This window comes from Aphis gossypii, chromosome 1 (genome assembly GCF_020184175.1).
Source record: "Aphis gossypii isolate Hap1 chromosome 1, ASM2018417v2, whole genome shotgun sequence".
NCBI lineage: Eukaryota > Metazoa > Arthropoda > Insecta > Hemiptera > Aphididae > Aphis > Aphis gossypii.
The window spans coordinates 84,309,345-84,332,435 of record NC_065530.1 but is presented as its reverse complement, the minus strand read 5'-3'; the positions used below and the strand labels follow the sequence as shown (position 1 = coordinate 84,332,435).

Here is a 23,091-nt window from a genome sequence, read left to right as displayed (position 1 = left end):
CTATGTGTGTATTAGATATAGTGAAATCCGTTACACATAATTTAAGGAACTAACAGAACTGAATGTTTGCATTGGGTAAAATGTTAAGATTAGTATATTCGTTATGATTTAGAGACCATACTATATACTTAGATACATACTTGGTATAAAATAGGCGACAAACAAAAATTTCACTTTAACACACAATTTATCCACAGCTCTTACTACTATTACAATAATAATTATTATGATTCACAATTTATGTATATACATAAAAATGCATTTATTTTCAATATATAACTTTAAAGAAAAATGCTACGTTAAAATGGTAAACGTAAATAGTAAGACGTTATATGTCCTATACTCTTACTACGTTTAAAATGATCTCAATGCTCCAACGATACCATTACTGACATCGTATAATTATAGTAAATTCCACAAAAACGTCCTAAACCACAATCACTCCAATCCTTTCATTGCCAACCTATCATCTACAAAACTACCTGACAATCCTCCCCATCACCTCAAACAAAAATGGCCACATGATTTTATCATTAAAAAATTAATTGAATTTATATTGGAAGTAGTGTCAATGGACGCTCCCTTCTCTCAAGCCGTCCAGCCTAGTTAAAAATAATTGTTAACACAATTAAGTTCTTATATTGTATTATTTTTTATGCAAATTGTAAATTTTTATCTACTTTAATAAAAAAAAAAAAAATATAACTTTATATACTTCCATAAAATATAATTAATAATTAATAAAAATGGATAAAAATTTTTTTTATATACTATACATTTACTATACTATATGTAATAAAAATTGTATAATAGTACCTAAAACGTATGCAAATGTTATATAAATATAATAAGTAGCAAAAGATAAAATATGCCAAAATAAATACTAAATTTAAATATTACTATTATTTTATTGTTTCAAGTAATTGAATTGATTATAAATATACATCTTAAACTAATTAAATTTATAAAAAAAAAATAATTTCTTAATAAATAATAAAAAATATTACATTATTAAATATTTAACTTAAAAAAAAATGGGGAATGATTCTTCAAGAAAGCTAATCCTCGTTTGTCATTTAGGTTATGAATTCACAATAATATACTTTAATATTATTGGGACCTATTCAAATTTTGACTTTAGAGCTTTTGACTACTTTTACCAAAATTCAAATTTTAACACTATTGTATGGAAAATGCTTTTACAATTAATATTCTACAAAACTATCAAGTAGTTGTAAGGTTATTCGTTCTAGAATGTCAAAAAATTAACAAAATTTATTGAATTCGAGTCTACAGATTATTTTGCTGATTACTAATTACTAGGTAATAACTCGTAACTTATTTTATATAATTGAAAAATTTTAAATTTATAAGTGAGACAAAATTAAGTTTTAATTTTATGTAATAAAAATTAATAATTTATTCATTGTCAATAATAATTAAAATAATAAACAAATCAAAATATATTTGACTATTTGAGGTATTGTTGATTATATTACTTTATCTTGATTTTTTATTCAGAACGTGTATTCAGCATAGCCGAAAGAACGTTATAGCATGTGATTATTACCTAGAATTAAAAATTATTTTTGATTTATTCCTATTTGTGTTATTTTATGATAATATACATTATACATATTATATACACATAAAAATGAATATTACGCTATTATACAATTGTAGATTGATAATTTTTTTCGGTGTTATTTTAATCATCAATTTATTAGCATTATTCAACTGCATTGATATCAACAACATTTTTCTTGATCTTAAATTCATCGCAGTCCAATTACAACTATACATCCCCAAGTGAACCGATTCTATCTGTAAAAAAAAAAAATTAATAAACCAACTAAATTAGGTTTTAGCATTTAATAAAATTAACGTTACTTTATTATTAATGCGTTCCATTAAATAGCAAAGGAAAAATAAAACAACAAACATGTATCCAAATGCTGATATCAACTTCATTACACTAAGAATTGGTATAGATTCTGATGACGTAAAAATCTATACATAAAGGATAATCTATATCTGTTATCACTTATAAGTATTAATATATCAGATTTATACATAGATAAACACAAAAGTGGATTTAGGCACCAAGGGAGTGGTAAATCACTAAATAAAAATCTACCCCTAGTTATACATTATCATTTGATCTATAAATTTGTATTACCACAACAGATGCATATGTTAATATTATGATAGATCCTGAATTTATTGTAACAGTTGATAAGATAATAAACTTATACGTGGAATAAAATAATTTTAACTTCCTGGAAAATAAAATAAATATTTAAATTTATTAATACATTAATTATAAGTTAATTTAAACCAAGTTTTCGTGGTATACAATAAATAAAAACTAAAAGTCTAAAATTAAATGTCACTTAACTATAAATCTCTACTGTGCTAAAACTATTGAACAATAATAGGTATACTAACGCAAAATGTTTTTGTTGATCCTTCATAATCGATACTAAATCATAAATACAGTCATTACAATAATTTTTGTTTTCTGAAAATATACAATTTAAATGCATTATTACTATTCAAAGTATTGTTATTTTTATTCACCTTGTGAAAAACTCAAATAAGTCATTCGGGTTAAAAGGTGACTAATAAAATTCTTTTCATATTATCGACTTACTATTATTATTTTCGGAAACCAGTTCAGTGTTGACATTTTCGTAAGCTCTTTTTATCATCTCATAATGAGCGATCATAACATAGCAGACTGAAATAAAGAAGACATCGACCACTACGTATATGTATAACATATACATTGCGATAAATGATTCCATAATATAAAATATAACATAATTATTATTATAATAATTTATGGTCACTGGGAACGGAAAGTTGAAAATGTTTTCAAACCGTTGATTTAATTTGTTTACGTCTTCTTTTTGTAACAACTGTAGCAGTAGAGGAAACATGATCCATTCCAAGGCAATCACAATTCCAAAGCCACTTATAAAATTTGTAATTTTTATTGATTGATTTCGATGTGTATGGAGAATTCCAATATGTGTTTTACACTGTGAACTCGTCAAAAAATTCATATGAGAGACCCGGAGTAAATCCCAAATGCTATTTGCTTTATATAAAAATATGATTATTTTTAGTAAACTTGAATAATAAAGTAAGCCACAAAACATTAGCTGTATTTGATTAACGATATTGAGTATATCTTCCTTCTCAGTAAAATAACCTAACAATCCATAAATTACTATACAACCAATAACACAATTTATAATATACCAAGCTAGATGGTAAACATTTAAATTACAAATTTTTTTGATATTTGGATCAAATAGGTGAAAAAATCGAATGAACTTAAATAATTTCAAGTTGATGGAAACTTCGTTGGATTCCAATATGCTTTTATCAAACGTCATGTTCTTACAGATTCGATCTAAAAATTAAAATTAACATTCTGTAGTTTGTATTAATTTTTACACTACTTATAAAATAAATTTTATGAAGCACTTTAAAATAAAATTTGTATTAGAAATTATTTCTTCGTATTTTTAAATACTCTACTAAGTTAACAAACTACATCATACACTTTATATTAAGTTATATTGTTGTTATGTATACTATGTGGAAAGCACAACATCTTGTATTAAACACTTTAATTTTTGAGAATATATCTTTCACTGTTTTAGATTCTGAACGAAGTGATGAATGTATTGATTTTACAATGATGTGTGTTTTTTTTTTTTTATTTTTTTTTTATTTTTGTGTCTGTCACCACGTTTTGGAGCAGTAAAAGTGCTCCGATTTTAAAAAGTGGACCCTGTTTCGGATAGGAAAGTGAATGTAGTTTGTACTTTGGCGGGTCAAAAGTAAAAAATTTCCAATAGTTTTCAAAAGCGCCGGGAAAAACCAAAAAAAAATGACGGAAAAACGGGAATTTTTACGCAAAACCAGTTTTCGACCAAATCGATTTTTTTTTATGGTTGTAATTCAAAAACTAATCACTGAAAATACTTGAAATTTTCACCAAATGTTAATGTCAGTGGTATCCGTATATAGTTAAATTTTCAAAAAATTTTGACTTTTTTTGAGTTATTTATAGACCACTGAAATTTTCGATTTTTTTGAGAAATTTTTTTTAAAGTGTCGATAAAAAATTTTTGGATGACCAAAAAGTTTTGAACATTTAATACAAGGTTCCTTATGAGTTGTTTTTAATGTAGTTAAAAAAAATTAAAAATCGTTAGTCACAATTTTTTTTTATAAGCGTTTATAGTTCAAATTTTTACGAAATCTGTCGAAAACGCGAAAATTTGCAAGTAATTTTGAAGTTGAAAAATCATAAAATTTTTTTCTTTTATAACTAAGTTTTGAAAATTTGGTACAAGGTTCTCCATACATTTTTCTTCAATAATCTGTAAAAAAAACTCTACCGGATTCAGACAAAAAATTTTTATGAGTGTTTGAAATTTAAATTTTTACAAAAACCGCGTTAAATAACAGTTTAGCCTCAAACGATTTTTGATATTTGTTATTATTCAAAAAGTATAAGTCGTAGATACTTGAAAATTTTACCAGTTATTAAGATTCGCGTTTTCTTTACGTGATTTAAATTTCAAAATATTTTGACTTTTTTTGAGCTATTTATAGACAACTGAAATTTTCAATTTTTCTGAAAAAATATTTTTGAAGTGTCGATAAAATTTTTTTGGCCCTATCAAAATACTTGAAAATTTAATACAAAGTTCCTCATATGTTATTCTTATAGTGATTAAAAAATTATAAGAATACATATGCACAATTTTTTTTTATTAGCATTTGAAGTTCAAATTTTGACGAAAATTCGTCAAAATTATGAATATTTGCAAATTATTTTGTAGGTATAATTCATAAAAATGTTTGTATAGGTAGCTAAGAGTTGAAAATTTAATACAAGATTTTTCATAAGTTTAGCTTACAATAATTATAAAAGAACTTAAATTTTGGTGTATTCAGGCCATTAAAACATAAACCACCTTTTTCACCAACAACTGGAAATTATATCCTAGGCTGACAAATCATCTTCGTTCAGAATCGTTTTTCGTATACAATGATAACTATCATTGGATTCAAATTTAACACTCCTATAATATATAATAATGATCCATACGGCACTTAATGTACAGCAGAGCGGTACTCACTTGCCCGCTTTTTTTTTAGTTGATACTATGAGTTGACATACAATTTAAGACTCTGATTTTTAAAGATTAGATGTAATTAGTAGTATATGTATATACATAATTAAGTAGATTAGTTTTAATGTATAACAGCAGCGTATTTTACGTATTTACTCACTTTTTGCCAGAATCCGTTGCTTTGGTGATTATCTATTTAAAAATACATCCGTTTATTGAAATCCCCAATGTAATATATACCAGTAATAAAATCAATGTTGTTATTTTGTTAAAAAATAATATAAACGTACGTGTACTTTATTTACAAAAAGATTTTTAAAATATAATATTATATTAAATGTTTGAAACGTGCATATTATGATATTTTCAATAAATATATTTAACTTAAGAACATGATTTAATGAAGATTATTCAACGACCGTCGATAATATTATCTGGAATAGTTCATTGTTCAATATGCGTACTTAATACTGAAACTAAAATGTATTTTGAAATATTTAACACTAACTATTAATAGTTTGTTAAAGGAAATTAATAAATTATTAACGTTACGAAGTTCGCGAAAGAATAAATGCTGTACCTACCTATTGTATAAATATTTCGTATGTTAATCATTAAAACTTTAATGACTAGTAATAAGAATTAAAATATCAATATAAATAGCTTGTGCGTGTTTGTTGTGAAAACAATGATGAGAAAATTGAACAGTTGTCATCAGTTTAATGGAATATATAGGTATTTAATGCAAAAAAAAAAAAATAATAATAATAACATAATACCTAATATAATAATAATTAATTAGAAATTTTCTATGACTTACGTGATAGTGTTATTCGTTCTTTGAATATCAATAAGCTAAAAATATAATATTTGACATAACACATAAGTCTATTATAATTATATGTCTATAGTAGAATATATTATAACACACTTTTTACTTTTTAGGAGTCCATATGAAATCATTAGAATTAGCCTAAAATTAAAAAAATATTGTAACACTAAATTAAGTTACCTATACTTTTTCACATATATGATATACCTTTCTATATAATTATTATTATTGTGTGTTTCAAAATTGTATAGTTGATATATACCAATTGCGTATAATATCGTATAATATGTGTATCATATTTTATTTGTATCTATTGACGTTTATAGCCTACTTATAGGTAAGAAACATTGTTACAAGCGACAATTTTATGCATAGGTATAAAGTGAGTAGCAACTGCAGAGGATTAAAACGCTGTGATATTATCGTCATATTAAATAATAAACTGAGATAATATATGAAAAAAATCATAACAATTTAAAATTAATTTTAAATTTTAAACACAGTTAGCCTGTCCTGACAATATTACATTCCCGTCCTCGCGCCGTTCGACAACTATTGGATTATTCATCAAAAGCTTTTACAATAATCTGGGGTTAGTACTGCAGAGCAGATCATTGTTTTGGTACCGGTTATATGTATGATTCGCTGTTAGACAGGAATTCTCTCCAGCGATTTTATGTCCTGCGATCACAGGCTACTATAAGGTTAATTCGCGATATTGAACACTACAGTTACAATTAAATTAAATTTTAATCATATTACTAATCGTGCATTATTTCAGCAGAGCACAAGTCAATTGGAACATTTAAAAAGTAAGGGGTGCAACCGAACGCCCCGACTACCCCCTCTCAAATTGACGCCACTGCTAAGCGATCGACGACGTCTCAACCCTATCGATTGAAACTGAGTTGGTCGACCGAGTAGAAATAACGGAACAACTAATCGTTGACAATCATTATGAATTATGATACAGACGACGTACTACGTAGAGGATGCGTCAGCGAAGGTCTGAGTGTGTAGAAGGCGACCCGGCAAGCGAGCTAGACCCGTACGCAGTAGAAACAACATCGAAACCACGCAGAAGACGAATAAGCGTTATAGGTATAAATATAGAAATAAAAATACTGAAAACAAAGAAACAATGCAAACATTTAAACCGAACGATAAATAATGTAGAGTTAACTACCATCATGGCGTCATCCATTTATATATAAAACAAACTATATGCACACATAAAACATAATGCGTCATAATACATATGTATACAATGATTCTTCAAGAAGTCATATTCTCGTTCGTCATTTAGTAATGAATTCACAATATACTATGATATAAGTACTCAATTAATGATTTTGATCACTTTCATGAAAATTCTTATTTTAACTCTATTATATAGAAAATGCTTTTACAATTAATATTTTATAAAAATATCAAGTATATACAATAATAGGTTATTCTGAAATAACCTAACCGTTCTAAATAATTAACAATATTGGTTTTGATAAAAATTGGTTGCATTTCAGTGATACGGATTTTTTTTTGTATTTCCAGATTACTGAGAAATCTTAGAAAAGTAATGGTAATATTCATATTGTGTAATCAAAATACCTATTAGATTTTACTTTCTATCAATAACGCGGACTTAAATGTTGAAAGTTTAAGTATTTTTAATGATCTAAAAGATAGTACTAGATATAAAAACATTTAAATGTCGTTATTACAAACTCTAATCCTTCAGTTCATATTTAAATAATGTCTATGAGTATTACTATTAATACAAATTTCAAAGTAACAAGTAACACTATACAAAATAAAATAGAATATTTATAAAAATTAGTATGGTGATAAATAATAAGTGTCTTGTCTTAGTGATTATAGTTATAAGTTCATAACTTATAACTTATTTTATATGCATGATGAGTGAGATTGAAACTAAAGTAGATATAAAATGTTACATTATCAATAAATCAAATTATGGTCGAAAAGTTCTACTGATACTACTAATACTTCATATTCTTTTTTAGTTGGAACGTACTTTCAACATAGTTGAGAGAACATTATAGCATGTGATTATTACCTGAAATTAAGAATTAATTGTTTTTAATTTATTAAAATTTGTATTATTATATGATAAAAAAATAGATATATATAAATTTTAATATTACGCTATTGTAAAATTGTAGGTTGATAATTTTTTTCGGTGTTATTTTAATCATCAATTTATTAGCATTATTCAACTGCATTGATAACAACAACATTTTTTTTGATCTTAAATTCATCGCAGTCCAATTACAACTATACATCCCAAAGTGGACAGATTCCATCTGTTAAAATATAATGCATAAATAAATCAACTAGGTATAAAAGGTTTTAGCATTTAATGAAATTAACGTTACTGTAGACATGAAGACTACGGATTTTCTTCGTGGATATTTGGACTGTATTTTAAAATTTAATTCGTAACAACATTGCGTGATCGGCGGACGGTAACAACAACCATATTATATCATTTCAGACTACAGACTAACAATAATACAATATAAATCATTAAAATCGCCAAGATCGACGATATCTTATCTTAATTCTAATGGTACTGATAAGTGATCATCATTTGACCCAACGGAGCACAATAATATACATAGAAACACTACAGTTACTTTATTATTAATGCGATCTATTAAATAGCAAAGGAAAAATAAAACAATAAACACGTATCCAAATGCTGATATCAACTTGATTACACTTAGAATTGATATAGTTTCTGATGACATAAAAATCTTTATACAAACAGAATAATCTGTTATCAGTATTAATATATAATATTTATAGATACAAAAAGGGGTGGATTTTTATAACCGAGGAAGAAGTAGAACACTTTAACAGTCAAATTTATTAAACATCATACCATCTAATTTAACCCAAGGTCAGTGTTGAAACTAATTTTTATTCGGTTAGAAAATTATAATATTTATATTGGTTTTGTGTTTGATAAACATGTAAAATAAAAATCCACCTTTGGTTATAAATAATCATTTGATTTATAAAATTTTGTATTACCACAACGGATGCATATGTTAAAATTATGATGGATCCCGAATTTATTATAACAGTTGATAAGATAATAAACTTATACGTGGAATAAAATAATTTTAACTTCCTGAAAAATAAAATAAATATTTAAATTTATTAAAACATTTATAATTAGTAAATTTAAACTTGGTTTTCATGGCATATAACAAATAAAAACAAAAGGTCTAAAATAAATGTCTCATGACCGAATCTAAAACTATAGAACAATGAGTACGAACACGAAATGTTTTTGTTGATCCATCATAATCGATACTAAATCACCAATACAGCCATTGCAATAATTTTTGTTTTCTGAAAATATACAATTTAAAATTTAAATGCATTATTATTATTCAAATGATTGTTATTTTTATTCATCGTGTGAAAAACTCAAACAAGTCATTCGGGTTAAAAGGTGACTAATAAAATTGTTTTCATATTATCGACTTACTATTATTATTTTCGGAAATCAATTCTGTGTTGATATTTCCATAAGCGTTTTTTATCATCTCATAATGAGCAATCATAACATAGCAGACTGAAATAAAGAAGACATCAACCGCTACATATATGCAAGGCTGGGCATTAACGAGTTAATAAGTTAAAGTTAAGTTAAAAAGTTAAGTTACTTTTAACTAAGTTAATTAACGAGTTACTTTTTTTTAGAAGTAACTTCTAACTTAACGAGTTACATTTTTTCCGAAGTTATTCAGTAATTAGCGAGTTAATTAATTTTATTGGTACGGTAAGTTAATTTTTTCCTAAACCACAGATTTAAAAGAAATTCAATTTTGTACAAATTAATTTTTAAAAAAAAAAATCTGAAATTTTAAATATATTAATTAATAATTATTAGACAATAATTATAAAAATAATTATCATATGACATAATATTGCATATTCACAGAAAATATTATATAACTATAAAGTTAATTATAACGAAATTTTATAGGGGTAACCTCTTCATTAATATGTTATTTGTTAGCTTAAAAAAGGTAGGCAGGTATAATTATTAATTTTATACTAAAAAAAAAAGTAACTTATTTTTAACTAAGTTAAGTTACTTTTATTTTCTAATTAACTTGTAACTTTTGCAAGTTAAAAAAAAATAGAAGTAACTTTTAACTTTAAACTTAACTTACTTTTTTTTATATTAACTTAACTTAACGAGTTAAAAAAAATAGTTAACTTGCCCAGCCTTGCATATATGTATAACAAATACATTGCGATAAATGACTCCATAATATAAAATATAACATAATTATTATTATAGTAATTTATGGTCACCGGGAACCGAAAGTTGAAAATGTTTTCAAAACGTTGATTTGATTTGTTTGCGTCTTCTTTTTGTAACAACTGTAGCAGTAGAGGATACATGATCCATTCCAAGGTAGTCACAACTCCAATAGTACTTATAATATTTGTAATTTTTATTGATTTATTGCGATATTTATGGAGAATATCAATATGTGTTTTACACTGTGTACTCGTCAAAAAATTTATCTTTGAGACGAGGAGTAAATCCCAAATATTATTTGCCTTGTATAAAAATGTAATTATTTTAAGTAAACTTGAATAATAAATTAAGATACAAAACATTAACTGTATCTGATTAATGATATTAAATACATCTTCCATCTCAGTAAAATAACCTAACAACCCATAAATTACTATACAACCAATAACACAATTTATGATGTGAAAAGCTAGATGATAAACATTGATATTACAAATTTTTCTGATATTTGGATCAAATATGTGAAAAAATCGAATGAACTTAAATAATTTCAAATTGATGGACACTTCGTTGGGTTCCAATAAACTTTTATCAAACGTCATGTTTTTTTAGATTCGATCTAAAAATAAAAAATAAAAACTCTGTAGTTAGGTTATAAAATAAATTTGATAAAATACTTTGAATAAAATTGTTATTAAAAATTATATGATTATTGAAATACCTTATGAAATTAACTAACTATAGTATACTACGTCATATAGGTACTTGATATTACAATGTTATACATTGTATTATTGACTATTGTGATTTTTGATTAGTGAAAATCATAACTTCTTATTCTAAATACCACTGTGAAGATGGCCCTCATATCTATTAAGTTTTTCATAGTCCTATTTAACTTTACAAGTAATTCGCAAGTCCAATCTCATAATTTACAAGTCAATAACAAAGAAGTGATTAGGGGTGGAAATGTGGAATTGAGAAATTACTAACTTCACGCTGCCCTTACTTGTTGGTCGAAATTTTCGTAGGTAGTGTCAAAACACTCGTTATAACTATACTATAAGTAAGAATCAGTATGTAAGTCAAGAGGGGGGAGTGCGCTTCGACTTTTTAAAGTTTTACATCAGCTTTTAGGTATACCTATTGTCCAGTTTCATTGATGCCAATGATTGTGGTGAAAACTAAATGCAAAATAATTTTAAATCAAATAGGTACATTAATAATTGTATTCTATAGTTGTTATCGATAAATAGTTATTTTATACTCAGAATAGCATGTACCTATACATATTATAAAACAATGAGAACTATACTTTTAAAATCAAACTTAACACTTATTATCTTATTTTTAAATTATTTAATACACAAAGTGAAATTTATTTACAATTTTGAGCTGTTTAAAGAACACTTTATAATATTTTAGGAATCAAATAAATAAATTGAACTTTAATTTTACTAAATCATATTATAATAATAATGTTTATATTTGCTCACTTCTTTGTAAAACATAGATATTATGTTAATGGTGTATCCTAAAAATGATCCAATATTCTATATAACACTAATAACTAATAAGTAATAAATATTTACAATAATATATTATGTGTAATGTGTATTATGTACTTACATAACTTTTTACACTCTTAACGGCGTTGAATGTAGTTTCCATCATATTTGAGTTACACTTTTTTTAGTGGTTCACTAAATTATAAAGCTGTAACGAGTGGTACACTAATAGTAACTTTATTATTTAATTTGTCTATTCCTAAGCCAAATTCCGATTAAATTTTTTCTATTGAACTGTAAGTATCACTGAGCATATTTTACCTTAAATCCGACAAGTAAGAACTGGTGTTAAAACTTTGAAAATTCATAGGGTGGGGGTTTTAACTAACAAATTCTTACAATTATAACAAATGTTTTGATACTAATTACGAAAATGTTGGACAGCTAATAAAGGTTGCATGACGTTATCTTTCTTCGGTTCCACTCATAATAACTCAATTGTCATTGACTTGCAAATATACATATAAAATTATGACATTATGAAAAACTCACGACGGTGTTTAAACACTTTAATTTTTGATACATTTTTCTCCCTTCTAAGAATAACTAGTATAATTATTATCATTTAACATACAATTTGGTACGTTGATTTTAAAAGAGTAGTTCCAAATTTTATTAAGACACAATAGCATATTATACTTACTTTATTTACCCGGATCCGTTCTGGCAGTTATTACCTATAATTACAAATAAATTGGTTTACTGTAAGATGTAAGCCTCCATAATTATTACATAGCATGTATATTTATACTATAGTATACCAGTATACGTACCTAATATTATAATTTATAATCAATGTTATTTACTATTATATATTTATTAAAATAATATAAACGTACCTTACTTACTATTTTACTAAATTATTTCTTATAGTCTATAGAGGATAATATTATATTCAATGCTTGTAAACTTAAATTTAACGATATTTTTAGAACAATAGAACTTGATTTAATAAGAAAGATTATAATCAATAATTATCTGGAATTGCTGATTGGTACCATGTTTATTGTTCAGTATCCATATAAATACTAAAAAATATACTTTGAAGTATCTAACTTTAACTATCAGTAGATCAGGTGTAGGTAGGTATAAAAAAAAATTTATTCAAAAGTGTTGGGTATATTGTATAATTATTTCATAAAATAATGATTAAAACTTCAAATTCAATCAATAAGGATTAAAATATGTATAGCTAGTGCGTGTTTATCGTGAAAATAGTGATGAGAAAATTGAACAGTTGTTAACACATTAATCCAGTACAGGTGTATTATCAGAATAGATATTATATTATGCGTTAACGGAGGCAGCTCATAAAAAAAAGGTCATAATCGAATCTTCACACATTTATTTTACACGCACGATAGATATTATGAAGATATCGACAGCGAGTCTTGGAGAATTACATTTATTATACACCTAAAGTAAAACTAGTAAAAACCGCTTATTATGAACACAGATTTAAAACATTGAAAATCAATCGGATTATTGAAACAATATAAACTATAACTATAAAATACTATACTGCAATACTACCATTTATGATTTGTCTTATACATAATATAAACACATATTTTTTAACGCTTCAACCGTATCTGGTGTGACTTGCAGATTATGTTTTTTTGAGGAGAGGCTTAAGCGCCTTAAGCCCCCAAGTCCCCCCCCCCAATATCCGCCAATGAGTTTACTACATAATATTTTTATCTTTACAGTTTACTGTATTGTTATATGTACCTATCGATACCGAATTCCACTCGTCCAATTCGTTTCGTTTATGTTTACTGTTCTGTATCGTAAGTACCTACAGTGCCTACTAAACTTTTTACTGTTGTACTTTTAAGTTCAGCTTCAGTATGTGCGTACGCAAGGAGGGTGATAGATGTTTCGGTATTGAGCGATATTATTATTACGAATTACGAAAACATGATCACTGTATGCAAAAAAACAGCTAGACATCGATAGATACATGTATTAAACAACAAATAAAATAGGTAATTCATTTTTTTTTTTTTAGTAGATTTATTTTGATTCATTGTACATTTTTTCCGTTGTAAATACAACCAATCGGATAAATTATTTAGCGGCTTCTATAGTTGTAAAATAATCGTAATATTGTCGGGTAGAGCGCACCATTGTACGTGTTAATTGTGTTTAAAAAACATACCGACCTGCGAAGAACATCTGTCAACAGTTATTTATTTAACCTTATATTTAACCTTCTTAAAAATTCAACTCGCATCCAAAGTATCCAACAAACTACGCGGCATAGTACCATCCGCGGTATGTAAGCGCTGGTCGTACTCCTTGAGAGAGTGGTCTGTTGACACACGCGTAGCCAGTTTACGACGTTACACCTAAAACACATCTGTACTATTTTCATTAAGTGATCGGAGCAGGCGCCGGCACTCGATGGTAGCCAACTGCCCGCGGTTCTAAAAATTACGTGTCAGGTATGTATTGATGGCCATACCTCACCAGAACCCTTAGGATCCGATGTTCCATGTAAGCGGAAGACACCCTTTTTGAAAACGTTCAACACTGGCCAAGCTCTATATGGCCTACTGGTCCGATCGCGACACGCCGAACCGTCCAACAAACGACACACTGGGCCCGGTCGGTCGGCAAGTCTCGTCGCGGTAGCCGTCAGGTCTTCCAACCGATTGGATCCGCGACGGCCACCCGACTACGAGACTCGAATCGTAGGGCCTCTGTCAGTCCGCAGGACGACGGCCGACCGCCGAACGCGACCGTACCTCCAACCGTCGTCGCCGTTTAGAGACATCTATCGGCCGACATTTGCACTGTCTCACGTTGCCGCCGACGAGACCACAGTCGTACTGGTTGTACGTCGGTGTCAGAGAGAGCACTGCGGGCCTGTCGTCAGTCTTCGTTACACCTTCCCAACGAGCGGACGTTACAATAATAATAATTGATGTAACTGATTGCTGTAGAAAAAAACCGAAAACCGCACACGATTTCAGTTCGTTTCTAAAACCGTGTCATTAGAGAAACATCCTTTCAAATAAAATAAGAATACTATGAATTACTATTTACGTAGATGTAGCGCTAATACAGTCCATATACAAGTTTATTATATTATTATATGCACATAACAGACTTGGGTAGTATATTCCGAATACAGAATTCTGAATACTTTTTTAACGTCCAATCACATTTAAAAAATAATTTCATTAATTTTTTTGTCATTGAAGCTTTTGCACTTGTGTATAATTATAAATAAAACGAGTTTATTATAATATTCATTTATAAACAATGAATTGAAAAAAATATATTTTCGTCATTGAAATCTATAAATCTACTAAAAAAGAGTATTCGACAAATATTTGGAATACTTTTTGTGAAGTATTTGGGTTATGTATTCAAAATACTTTTAAAAAATATTTTACCTAAGTCTGGTATATAGGTAATATAATAAAATACAAGTTACAACTAAGATATTATTCCAAAATGACTGCTGCAGGTGCCCGTTCAACTCATCACGAAAATATCGATTTAAAATGGACGATCGATCGAAGACGGCTTAAAATGTACTTGTACAGTCGTGTTACTCGTGTAGGTGTAGAATGTACTATGTAGATGTATACTCGTGTCCTATGTATTATTAATTATTAGTTATTACGATTACCTACCTATATTATATTATAATATCATGTAGGTATACACACGTTCACGTTATAGGTCCTGCGTGTCGTTATTTAAACTATAGACACAACGAAATAATAAAATTATAATATACCTACACGAGGATGTAGGTAGTATAAATAATATTCAAAAACAAATACTACTTATACCAACGAAATAGATAACTCCGATCAGTAGATATTAGGTATAATAGGTATTAGGTATATTATACTTTACACGCCATATAATATTATTCAGATTATAGTCGTTGTCTAAACTAAATCAGTTTATCACACTCTTAAACTTATTGTTTACACTTACATATTACGCTAGAGGTTTCCAACTAGGGTGACACAAAAATTATTTGAAATATATATTTTTTTTAAAAAACTGTTTCGACTGTTCGACCACGAATAAGAGATTTGTGTAAAAAAAATACAAGCCCTAGCGTCACATTAGTTCCATACTTTACCTAATGTCTAATTAATTTTGAATTTTGATAACCAAATGATACTAATTATTATGTATAATAATAATTAAATATAAAAATGTGTAATTAATGTTCAATGTAAAAATTTGTTTTATAAAATAAAATAATATGATTATAATGTATATACTTACTATATTTGCTTATATTTAGGCACTTTTTTAAATTTTGTCTTTTGTTATTTTGGCACTGTGCGACGCGCGCAATCGTATACCTTAAAAGGTAAAACGCGTGCAATCGTACCTACTCCGCCGAAATAATCACCAATATTTGTATAGGTGGGTATGTTGTTTTTTTAGTTTTTTATGCCTTACTTGAGTCGATTAGTCGAAACTGCCTAGTTCTTCTATGACTAGTTGACTTATAAATTATAAATATTTAATGTTTAATTTATTTTCGTGAAAAAATAATCATGAGCAATAATGTCCGAGTAGTTTCATGTACTATGCGCAGAATTATTCAGATGCTTCATACCCTCATTTTAATGAATGGTGGACAATTTCCCCCCGGGCATTTTTCCCCCGACTGTTTTTGGCGTAGTAGGACATTTTCCCCCAACATATTTTCGATGCTGACATTTTCCCCCCATTTTTTTTTAAGTTTATTATTTAATATTTAATAAGAAATTATTTTTTTCCAGTAAAATATAATTTTTTTTTTTTATAAATATAATCAATTATACTATAATTACCTATTATAGTAGATGTATATTTTTGATCAATTCAACTACTTGAAACAATAAAATAATAGTAATATTATATTTAAAAGATTGTCTAAATAAAAAAGTAATAGTACTAGCATACTGTATTATTCGCTAGTATCTAAAATTAATAAACTATTAAAAATTAAAACAGGTACGGTTTTTTTAACAAAAAAAAAAATAAATAAATAAATAAATATGAAAAACGATTACAAAATATGTGCTTAGATATAAAAAAAAGTGTCAGAAATTAAATGTTTTTTACAAAATATATCATTTTTATGTCGAAATTTTTAGACTATATTTCATAAATATTTTTAACCTTTTATAGTTATATAATTTTTTTACGTTTTATTATACAATTTTTATTATATTTATGAAAAAAAAAATGAAATTTTTGAACTATTTTACTTACCTATATACTTACATTTTTTTTATGTTTTAATTATATTTTTAGAAAAAAAAAATGTAATTTATAGTACAAATATATAAAGTTAATTGTAGTATAATTGATTATATTTATGAAAAAAAATAATTTCTTACTAAATAATAAATAATATTAAATTATTAAATAATAAACTTAAAAAAAAAATGGGGGAAAATGTCCTACTAGGTATGCCAAAAACAGCCGGGCGGAAAATGTCCGGGGGGGGGGAAATTGTCCGGTTACCCATTTGAATCTAATAAGTAGGTAATAACATTTTTATCAACAGCATCATAAACCGTGAAAGGTAATATACTTTAGATTATTGTATATATTACACTATAATTTATTAAAATATTTTCGTTATTATCTGATAAATTTATTATTGCAGAATACCAGAATACATATTAATTAAGTTTCATTTAAATTTTGTATTTCTGTACTATTATGACGGTTAACTATCGTCATACAGTTATATAGTCAGCCATTAGTTACTGGATTACTGCTATATTATCTATTTTGAAAATGCAGTAATCCCTCGTTATCCGCTATTGAGTGGGCTATAAAGTTGTATAACATTTTATAGTTATTATTATATACGAATACTACAGAGTGCAGATAATTTATTTTAGAAAATTGTAAATAATTGTTGTTGTATCGTTCGATATACATATAACTATGTTTATACTGTATGCACTATGCACAGATAAGCATTACATTATGACAATTTATGACTTACCTATTTTATTTTCTTATATCGTCAAGTTGTTCAGTGGTCTGTTGATAGGTTGTATATAGTAATACTATTTTAAAAAAACCGGGCAAGTGCGAGTTGGACTCGCGCACCGAGGGTTCCGTACAAACCTGTAGGTATATAAGTAAAAGTTTTTTTTATTTTTATTGCAAAATGAAATTTCACGGCTGTATTTTTTCAATAAACATCAAATATCGTTTACAGAGAAGGTTTTAATTCCCTCGCAAGTAGTCGCGAGTTTGAAAATATGCGGCTTAAATTGTTATTATTTCTTTCGATTGCGTTGACATAAAAGTTTGATTTTGTTACAGTTTAAAGGTATTATAGACTTAAGTATTTAGTATGAATTTTAATTTAATACCTCATCGCGTTCATGAGATAAGGAGTAGTAACTTGAAATTTTCAAAATTGTCAAAAATATTTTTCAAAAATATTTTTTTTTTATATGATGAAACTAAAAATTTACGGTTTTCGTAATTTTTCCTATATCTGTACTATAAGACGTGACTTCGTACGAAACTTCAAGATTCTAAGTTCACAGGAAGTACCCTGTAGGTTTTGATTCCCGTGCGAGTTTCGAAAATTTGACAGACGGACGGACGATATGCGGCTTAAATTGTTATTATTTCTTTCGATTGCGTTGACATAAAAGTTTGATTTTGTTACAGTTTAAAGGTATTATAGACTTAAGTATTTAATATGAATTTTAATTTAATACCTCAACGCGTTCATGAGATAAGGAGTAGTAACTTGAAATTTTCAAAATTGTCAAAAATATTTTTCAAAAATATTTTTTTTTTATATGATGAAACTAAAAATTTACGGTTTTCGTAATTTTTCCTATATCTGTACTATATGACGTGACTTCGTACGAAATTTCAAGATTCTAAGTTCACGGGAAGTACCCTGTAGGTTTTGATTCCCGTGCGAGTTTCGAAAATTTGCGGAAATTTGCGGCCTAAATGGCTGTATCTTTTGATTGCGTTGGCTTAGAAGGTTGATTTTTCTACAGCTTCCAGGGACAGTAGACCTGAGTATCATATACAAATTTCAGTTTGATACCTCCACGCGTTCCTGAGAAAAACGCTCTTGACAGACGGACGGACGGACGGACAACAAAGTGATGTTATAAGGGTTCCGTTTTTTTCTTTTGAAGTACGGAACCCTAAAAAAAGGTCAAAAAGGTCGTATTTGGGGTACGACACCCAAATCATAGAATACTAGTATAGAAGTATTCTATGCCCAAGATAGGTAGGTATGTAACTTAGTCCGTGCTATAATTTAATAATCGTAAAGCCGGTTGTTTAATTGTAAGTGGATAAGTAGTGATATCATGGAACTGGATTTATAAATAAATAATAATAATAATAATTTTTATATTTTACTGCGTAGTATATTTGTATTTTACAAATAATTTTATACGTAGTGGCGAGTTGGTATGTCTTACTTTCAGGAAAAGTCCCTCAATCCCATTTTGTTTATCACAAACTAAATTAATTTTATTATCTCACTTCATGATTTATCTGTGATTTTTTATCAAATAACGTTATCAACTTTTAAAACGATTCAGCACACTGCACACAATTAGTACACAACACTGCTACAGCATACAGATCATAGATCAAATTTCAAAACGTCGAACGTTCCTATCTCGAAACTAACACAAAAATCTGTTTAATTAGTCAAATTAAATGTGTTATAATAGGTATTAGGTAGTTAATTAACTGTGGTTTGTACGCGCTGTACCTTATTTACTCTATGCAAACGAACAACGATTTACCATTCACGATTATTGTGTATTTTTGTCATTGTACTATTGTTCTACGTTGCCAGTTTTTTTTTCGAATAGAGTTATTGCTTAACATTTAAAAGTTGTTCGCACCGGCATAGGCACTTTAAACATTTCCTACGAAAATATAGCATAACATAATTAACTTACCTTTTATATGTTCTCAACTATAAGCAAAACTGATATCTACTGAACATGATAAAAGACCATGTGTCGTTGAATTTCGACACAGTTTTGTTGACGGGTCCTACGCAAAAATACAGCTGCAAAAGTTTTTATAGAAGGGTAAAGAATACAAATTATTTTTCTTGTATTATTTATGCAAGTGGTTTAATTTTATTGTTTTTTTCTTACAGTTTTGGAGACAATTATCAAAGTTACAGAAATTAATTTTATACCTGTTGGCGAGTGTAATATTAATTTCACTTCTATTGTGGTTTATTGGATCTACTAAGAATCTTGAAGAATTATCTGAGACCAATGCTATTAAATTACCACAAGCAACTATTTGGCCCCAGAATGTTGTATGTTTGATTACGATATTGACGATTTCAGTGACCTATATGCTTGACTAATCATATTACAAATGTTCTGTTTTAGAAAGTTAATTTACCAAATTATGTAGATTCAGTAAAAATAAATGAAATTGAAGATGTTGAAACTCCAGATCAAAAAGAACAAATTGCCGCACCAATATCTAATGATGCTGCAAACTTACCGTCTGGTGAAGGTATTCAGTTTACGCCAGCAACGGGTCATAGACAAACCGCAGTTTTAAATGCATTTAAACATGCATGGAAAGGATATTGCAGTTATGCCTGGGGACATGATCATGTAAAACCTATAAGTAGAAAGTACCAAGATTGGTTTAATCTAGGATTGACCATTGTTGATTCTTTAGACACACTATGGATAATGAATTTGAAAAAAGGTAAGGTCTATTAGTACTAGTATTAATTTGATATTAATGATTATAAACTTGTACATCATAAATATTAGACAACTTAATTTATTTTATTGTATGCTACAATAAAATAATGTTCAATATAGATTACTGAAATAATTTTGTTCTAGTTAGCATATATTAAATAATACATTATATCAAACACATGAAAATATTATTTTGGATGTTTTTAGCTTAGACATTATTTAAGATTTTAATTTGGAAAAATGAGTACAATTATAAAATGTTTGAATTATTTTTATATTTAGAGCCTTGCATTTTAAGTATGTCTATCATATTTATATTACACAATGTACAATGTAGGTATTTGTGTATTATTTATTTAGTATGTTTGGTCAAGCATTTAAATTGTTATAACTTTTTATGTTAATAAGTACCATATTAAGTCTGTGATTGTATGATTGATGTGCCAAACATAGTATTCAGTAACAAAGCAAAAAAGTAATCGATTAATTTGACCACCTAACATTAACTTTCTCAATAAACATTTGTTCAGTTGTAATAGCCACCTGTCCAAATAAATGGCCGAATATCATTTAAAATTGTTATTGATCAATGATTAGTAACGAACACTTGTGACATTTGTAAACGTTACAATCTACGCTTAAAATATCCTAATTAAAATTTATTTATTTATTTACTATTTTATTCAATATTATTAAGAAGTATTGTGCGTTTATGTCAAATAAATAATAATGTAGTTTTTGATTACTTTACTTCACGTTCACACTACTAATTACTTGTATTATTATAAATACCAATTACTCATATTATTAACATCAGTTATTATTTTACTAATCATTTAACTAGCATAAAATATATCAATTATGTTAAATTATATTTTTGCTTAATATATTACTATTTACGATAGTCATAGACTATTAATTAGTATTAAACACTATTTTCTTAGTTTCAAAAAATAATGAACTATTTTTTTTTATTTAGAATTTGATGAAGCTCGTGAATGGGTTAGTACCAGTTTTAACCTTGACCATTATAAAGATGTCAACCTTTTTGAAACTACAATTAGAGTGTTGGGTGGATTTTTAAGTGCTTACCATTTGTCGGGTGATTCATTATTTCTTGATAAAGCTGTGAGTAGTAGTTCATTATTATTAAACACTTAATATTAGTTTGTTATAAATTATAATAATTATTATATTATTATTTTATTTGTTACAGCTAGATATTGGTTCACGACTTATGCCATGTTTTACAAAATCTCCATCACCAATACCATATTCAGATGTTAATCTTATCTCACATATGGCTCATTCGCCTAAATGGAGCCCAGATTCGAGTACAGCTGAGGTATCTACCATACAATTAGAATTTAGAGATTTATCAAGGTCTACTGGTACACAAAACTTTGAAGTGAGTCATGCTAACATAACTAATAGTTTAATATGGTTATGATGTATGCAATTAAATTTCAGAATGTTGCATTCAAAGTATCAGAACATATTCATACATTAGAAAAACCTAATGGACTTGTGCCCATCTATATAAATCCAAATACAGGCAAATTTCATAGAGGGTCTGAGATTAAAATTGGTGCTAGAGGTGATAGTTATTATGAATATCTTTTGAAACAATGGATCCAAACTGGAAAATCAATTGATTTGTAATAATGATAAATTAATACATTTCAAAAGCATTAGTTAAAAACATGTTTTTTATAGTTTGAAGGATGATTATTTGGAAGCCATTGATGGTATAATCACACAATTAGTACGGACATCACCCAAAAGAAATTTAACATATATAGGAGAACTGAAGGCAGGGTCACGAAATTTTCACCCAAAGATGGATCATTTAGTATGCTACTTACCGGGCACATTAGCACTTGGTGTTCACTATGGTATGCCTTCTAGTCATATGAGATTGGCTGAAAAATTGATGGAAACATGCTATCGTATGTATGCCGACCAACCAACATTTTTATCCCCAGAAATTGTATATTTTGGTACAAATGTAAGATTGAATTAATATTAAAATATCTAACATCTTCTAATTTTGCTTATTATTTTTTTTTTCTGTAGACGGATGTCAATCAAGACATGTATGTTAATATTAATGATGCACATAGCCTATTACGGCCTGAATTTGTTGAAAGTCTTTGGTACATGTATCAAATATCAGGCAATACAACATATCAGGATTGGGGTTGGTTAATATTTCAAGCATTTGAACGACATACTAAAGTAGCTGGTGGTTTTACATCCATTGGCAATGTGTTAGATCCAGAAGATACGCGTCCTCAAGACATGACTGAATCATTCTTTTTTGCAGAAACCCTGAAGTATCTATATTTGTTAATGTCTGATGATCGACACATGCTATCTATTGATAAGTATGTGGTTAACAGTGAAGGGCATCCATTGCCAATTAATAACCGGTGATAAATAATTGATCTGATTACTTATAGGTTTGCTGTTGAGTTAATGAATAGATTTTTATTTGTCTTTA

The 23,091-nt window shown here is 27.5% G+C and overlaps 3 protein-coding genes and 1 non-coding gene across 4 annotated transcripts; 1 reads left to right on the top strand and 3 right to left on the bottom strand.

Annotated features, from left to right (window-relative positions):
- Nucleotides 1-1,040: 1,040 nt before the first annotated feature.
- Nucleotides 1,041-5,882, bottom strand: LOC114132725 (uncharacterized). The gene is made up of 7 exons (XM_027998269.2): nt 5,320-5,882; nt 2,654-3,421; nt 2,449-2,521; nt 2,180-2,279; nt 1,891-2,010; nt 1,666-1,824; nt 1,041-1,570 (listed from the first exon to the last, which is right to left on the bottom strand). The coding sequence occupies exons 2-7, from the start codon at nt 3,402-3,404 to the stop codon at nt 1,514-1,516; spliced, it is 1,260 nt and encodes a 419-aa protein (XP_027854070.1). The 5' UTR covers nt 3,405-3,421; nt 5,320-5,882; the 3' UTR covers nt 1,041-1,513.
- A 1,955-nt stretch (nt 5,883-7,837) lies between these two features.
- On the bottom strand, nt 7,838-10,910 carry LOC114132183 (uncharacterized). The gene is made up of 7 exons (XM_050197448.1): nt 10,264-10,910; nt 9,512-9,638; nt 9,300-9,372; nt 9,049-9,148; nt 8,649-8,768; nt 8,157-8,315; nt 7,838-8,068 (listed from the first exon to the last, which is right to left on the bottom strand). The coding sequence occupies exons 1-7, from the start codon at nt 10,897-10,899 to the stop codon at nt 8,012-8,014; spliced, it is 1,272 nt and encodes a 423-aa protein (XP_050053405.1). The 5' UTR covers nt 10,900-10,910; the 3' UTR covers nt 7,838-8,011.
- A 3,344-nt stretch (nt 10,911-14,254) lies between these two features.
- Nucleotides 14,255-14,386, bottom strand: LOC114133041 (U11 spliceosomal RNA). The gene has a single exon (XR_003593112.1). It is a non-coding gene; the product is annotated as a U11 spliceosomal RNA (small nuclear RNA).
- A 4,964-nt stretch (nt 14,387-19,350) lies between these two features.
- Nucleotides 19,351-23,091, top strand: LOC114130037 (endoplasmic reticulum mannosyl-oligosaccharide 1,2-alpha-mannosidase). Its single transcript, XM_027994959.2, has 8 exons — nt 19,351-19,943; nt 20,015-20,182; nt 20,259-20,589; nt 21,568-21,716; nt 21,805-21,996; nt 22,059-22,246; nt 22,305-22,596; nt 22,665-23,091. The coding sequence occupies exons 1-8, from the start codon at nt 19,854-19,856 to the stop codon at nt 23,022-23,024; spliced, it is 1,770 nt and encodes a 589-aa protein (XP_027850760.1). The 5' UTR covers nt 19,351-19,853; the 3' UTR covers nt 23,025-23,091.

What these genes read in the sequence shown, in the direction of transcription:
- LOC114132725 (XM_027998269.2), bottom strand. Translation starts at nt 3,404, where the DNA reads ATGACGTTTGATAAAAGCATATTGGAATCCAACGAAGTTTCCATCAAC. An exon ending in GATCAACAAAAACATTTTGC is followed by an intron (nt 2,280 to 2,448) that starts GTTAGTATACCT and finishes TTTATTTTCCAG; the next exon opens with GAAGTTAAAATTATTTTATT. An exon ending in TGGAACGCATTAATAATAAA is followed by an intron (nt 1,825 to 1,890) that starts GTAACGTTAATT and finishes TTTTTTTTACAG; the next exon opens with ATAGAATCGGTTCACTTGGG.
- LOC114132183 (XM_050197448.1), bottom strand. Translation starts at nt 10,899, where the DNA reads ATGACGTTTGATAAAAGTTTATTGGAACCCAACGAAGTGTCCATCAAT. An exon ending in TGTATTTGTTATACATATAT is followed by an intron (nt 9,639 to 10,263) that starts GCAAGGCTGGGC and finishes GTTAATGCCCAG; the next exon opens with CCTTGCATATATGTAGCGGT. An exon ending in TAACATATGCATCCGTTGTG is followed by an intron (nt 8,769 to 9,048) that starts GTAATACAAAAT and finishes GTTTGTATAAAG; the next exon opens with ATTTTTATGTCATCAGAAAC.
- LOC114130037 (XM_027994959.2), top strand. Translation starts at nt 19,854, where the DNA reads ATGATAAAAGACCATGTGTCGTTGAATTTCGACACAGTTTTGTTGACG. An exon ending in CTGGTACACAAAACTTTGAA is followed by an intron (nt 21,997 to 22,058) that starts GTGAGTCATGCT and finishes ATTAAATTTCAG; the next exon opens with AATGTTGCATTCAAAGTATC. An exon ending in TTGTATATTTTGGTACAAAT is followed by an intron (nt 22,597 to 22,664) that starts GTAAGATTGAAT and finishes TTTTTTCTGTAG; the next exon opens with ACGGATGTCAATCAAGACAT.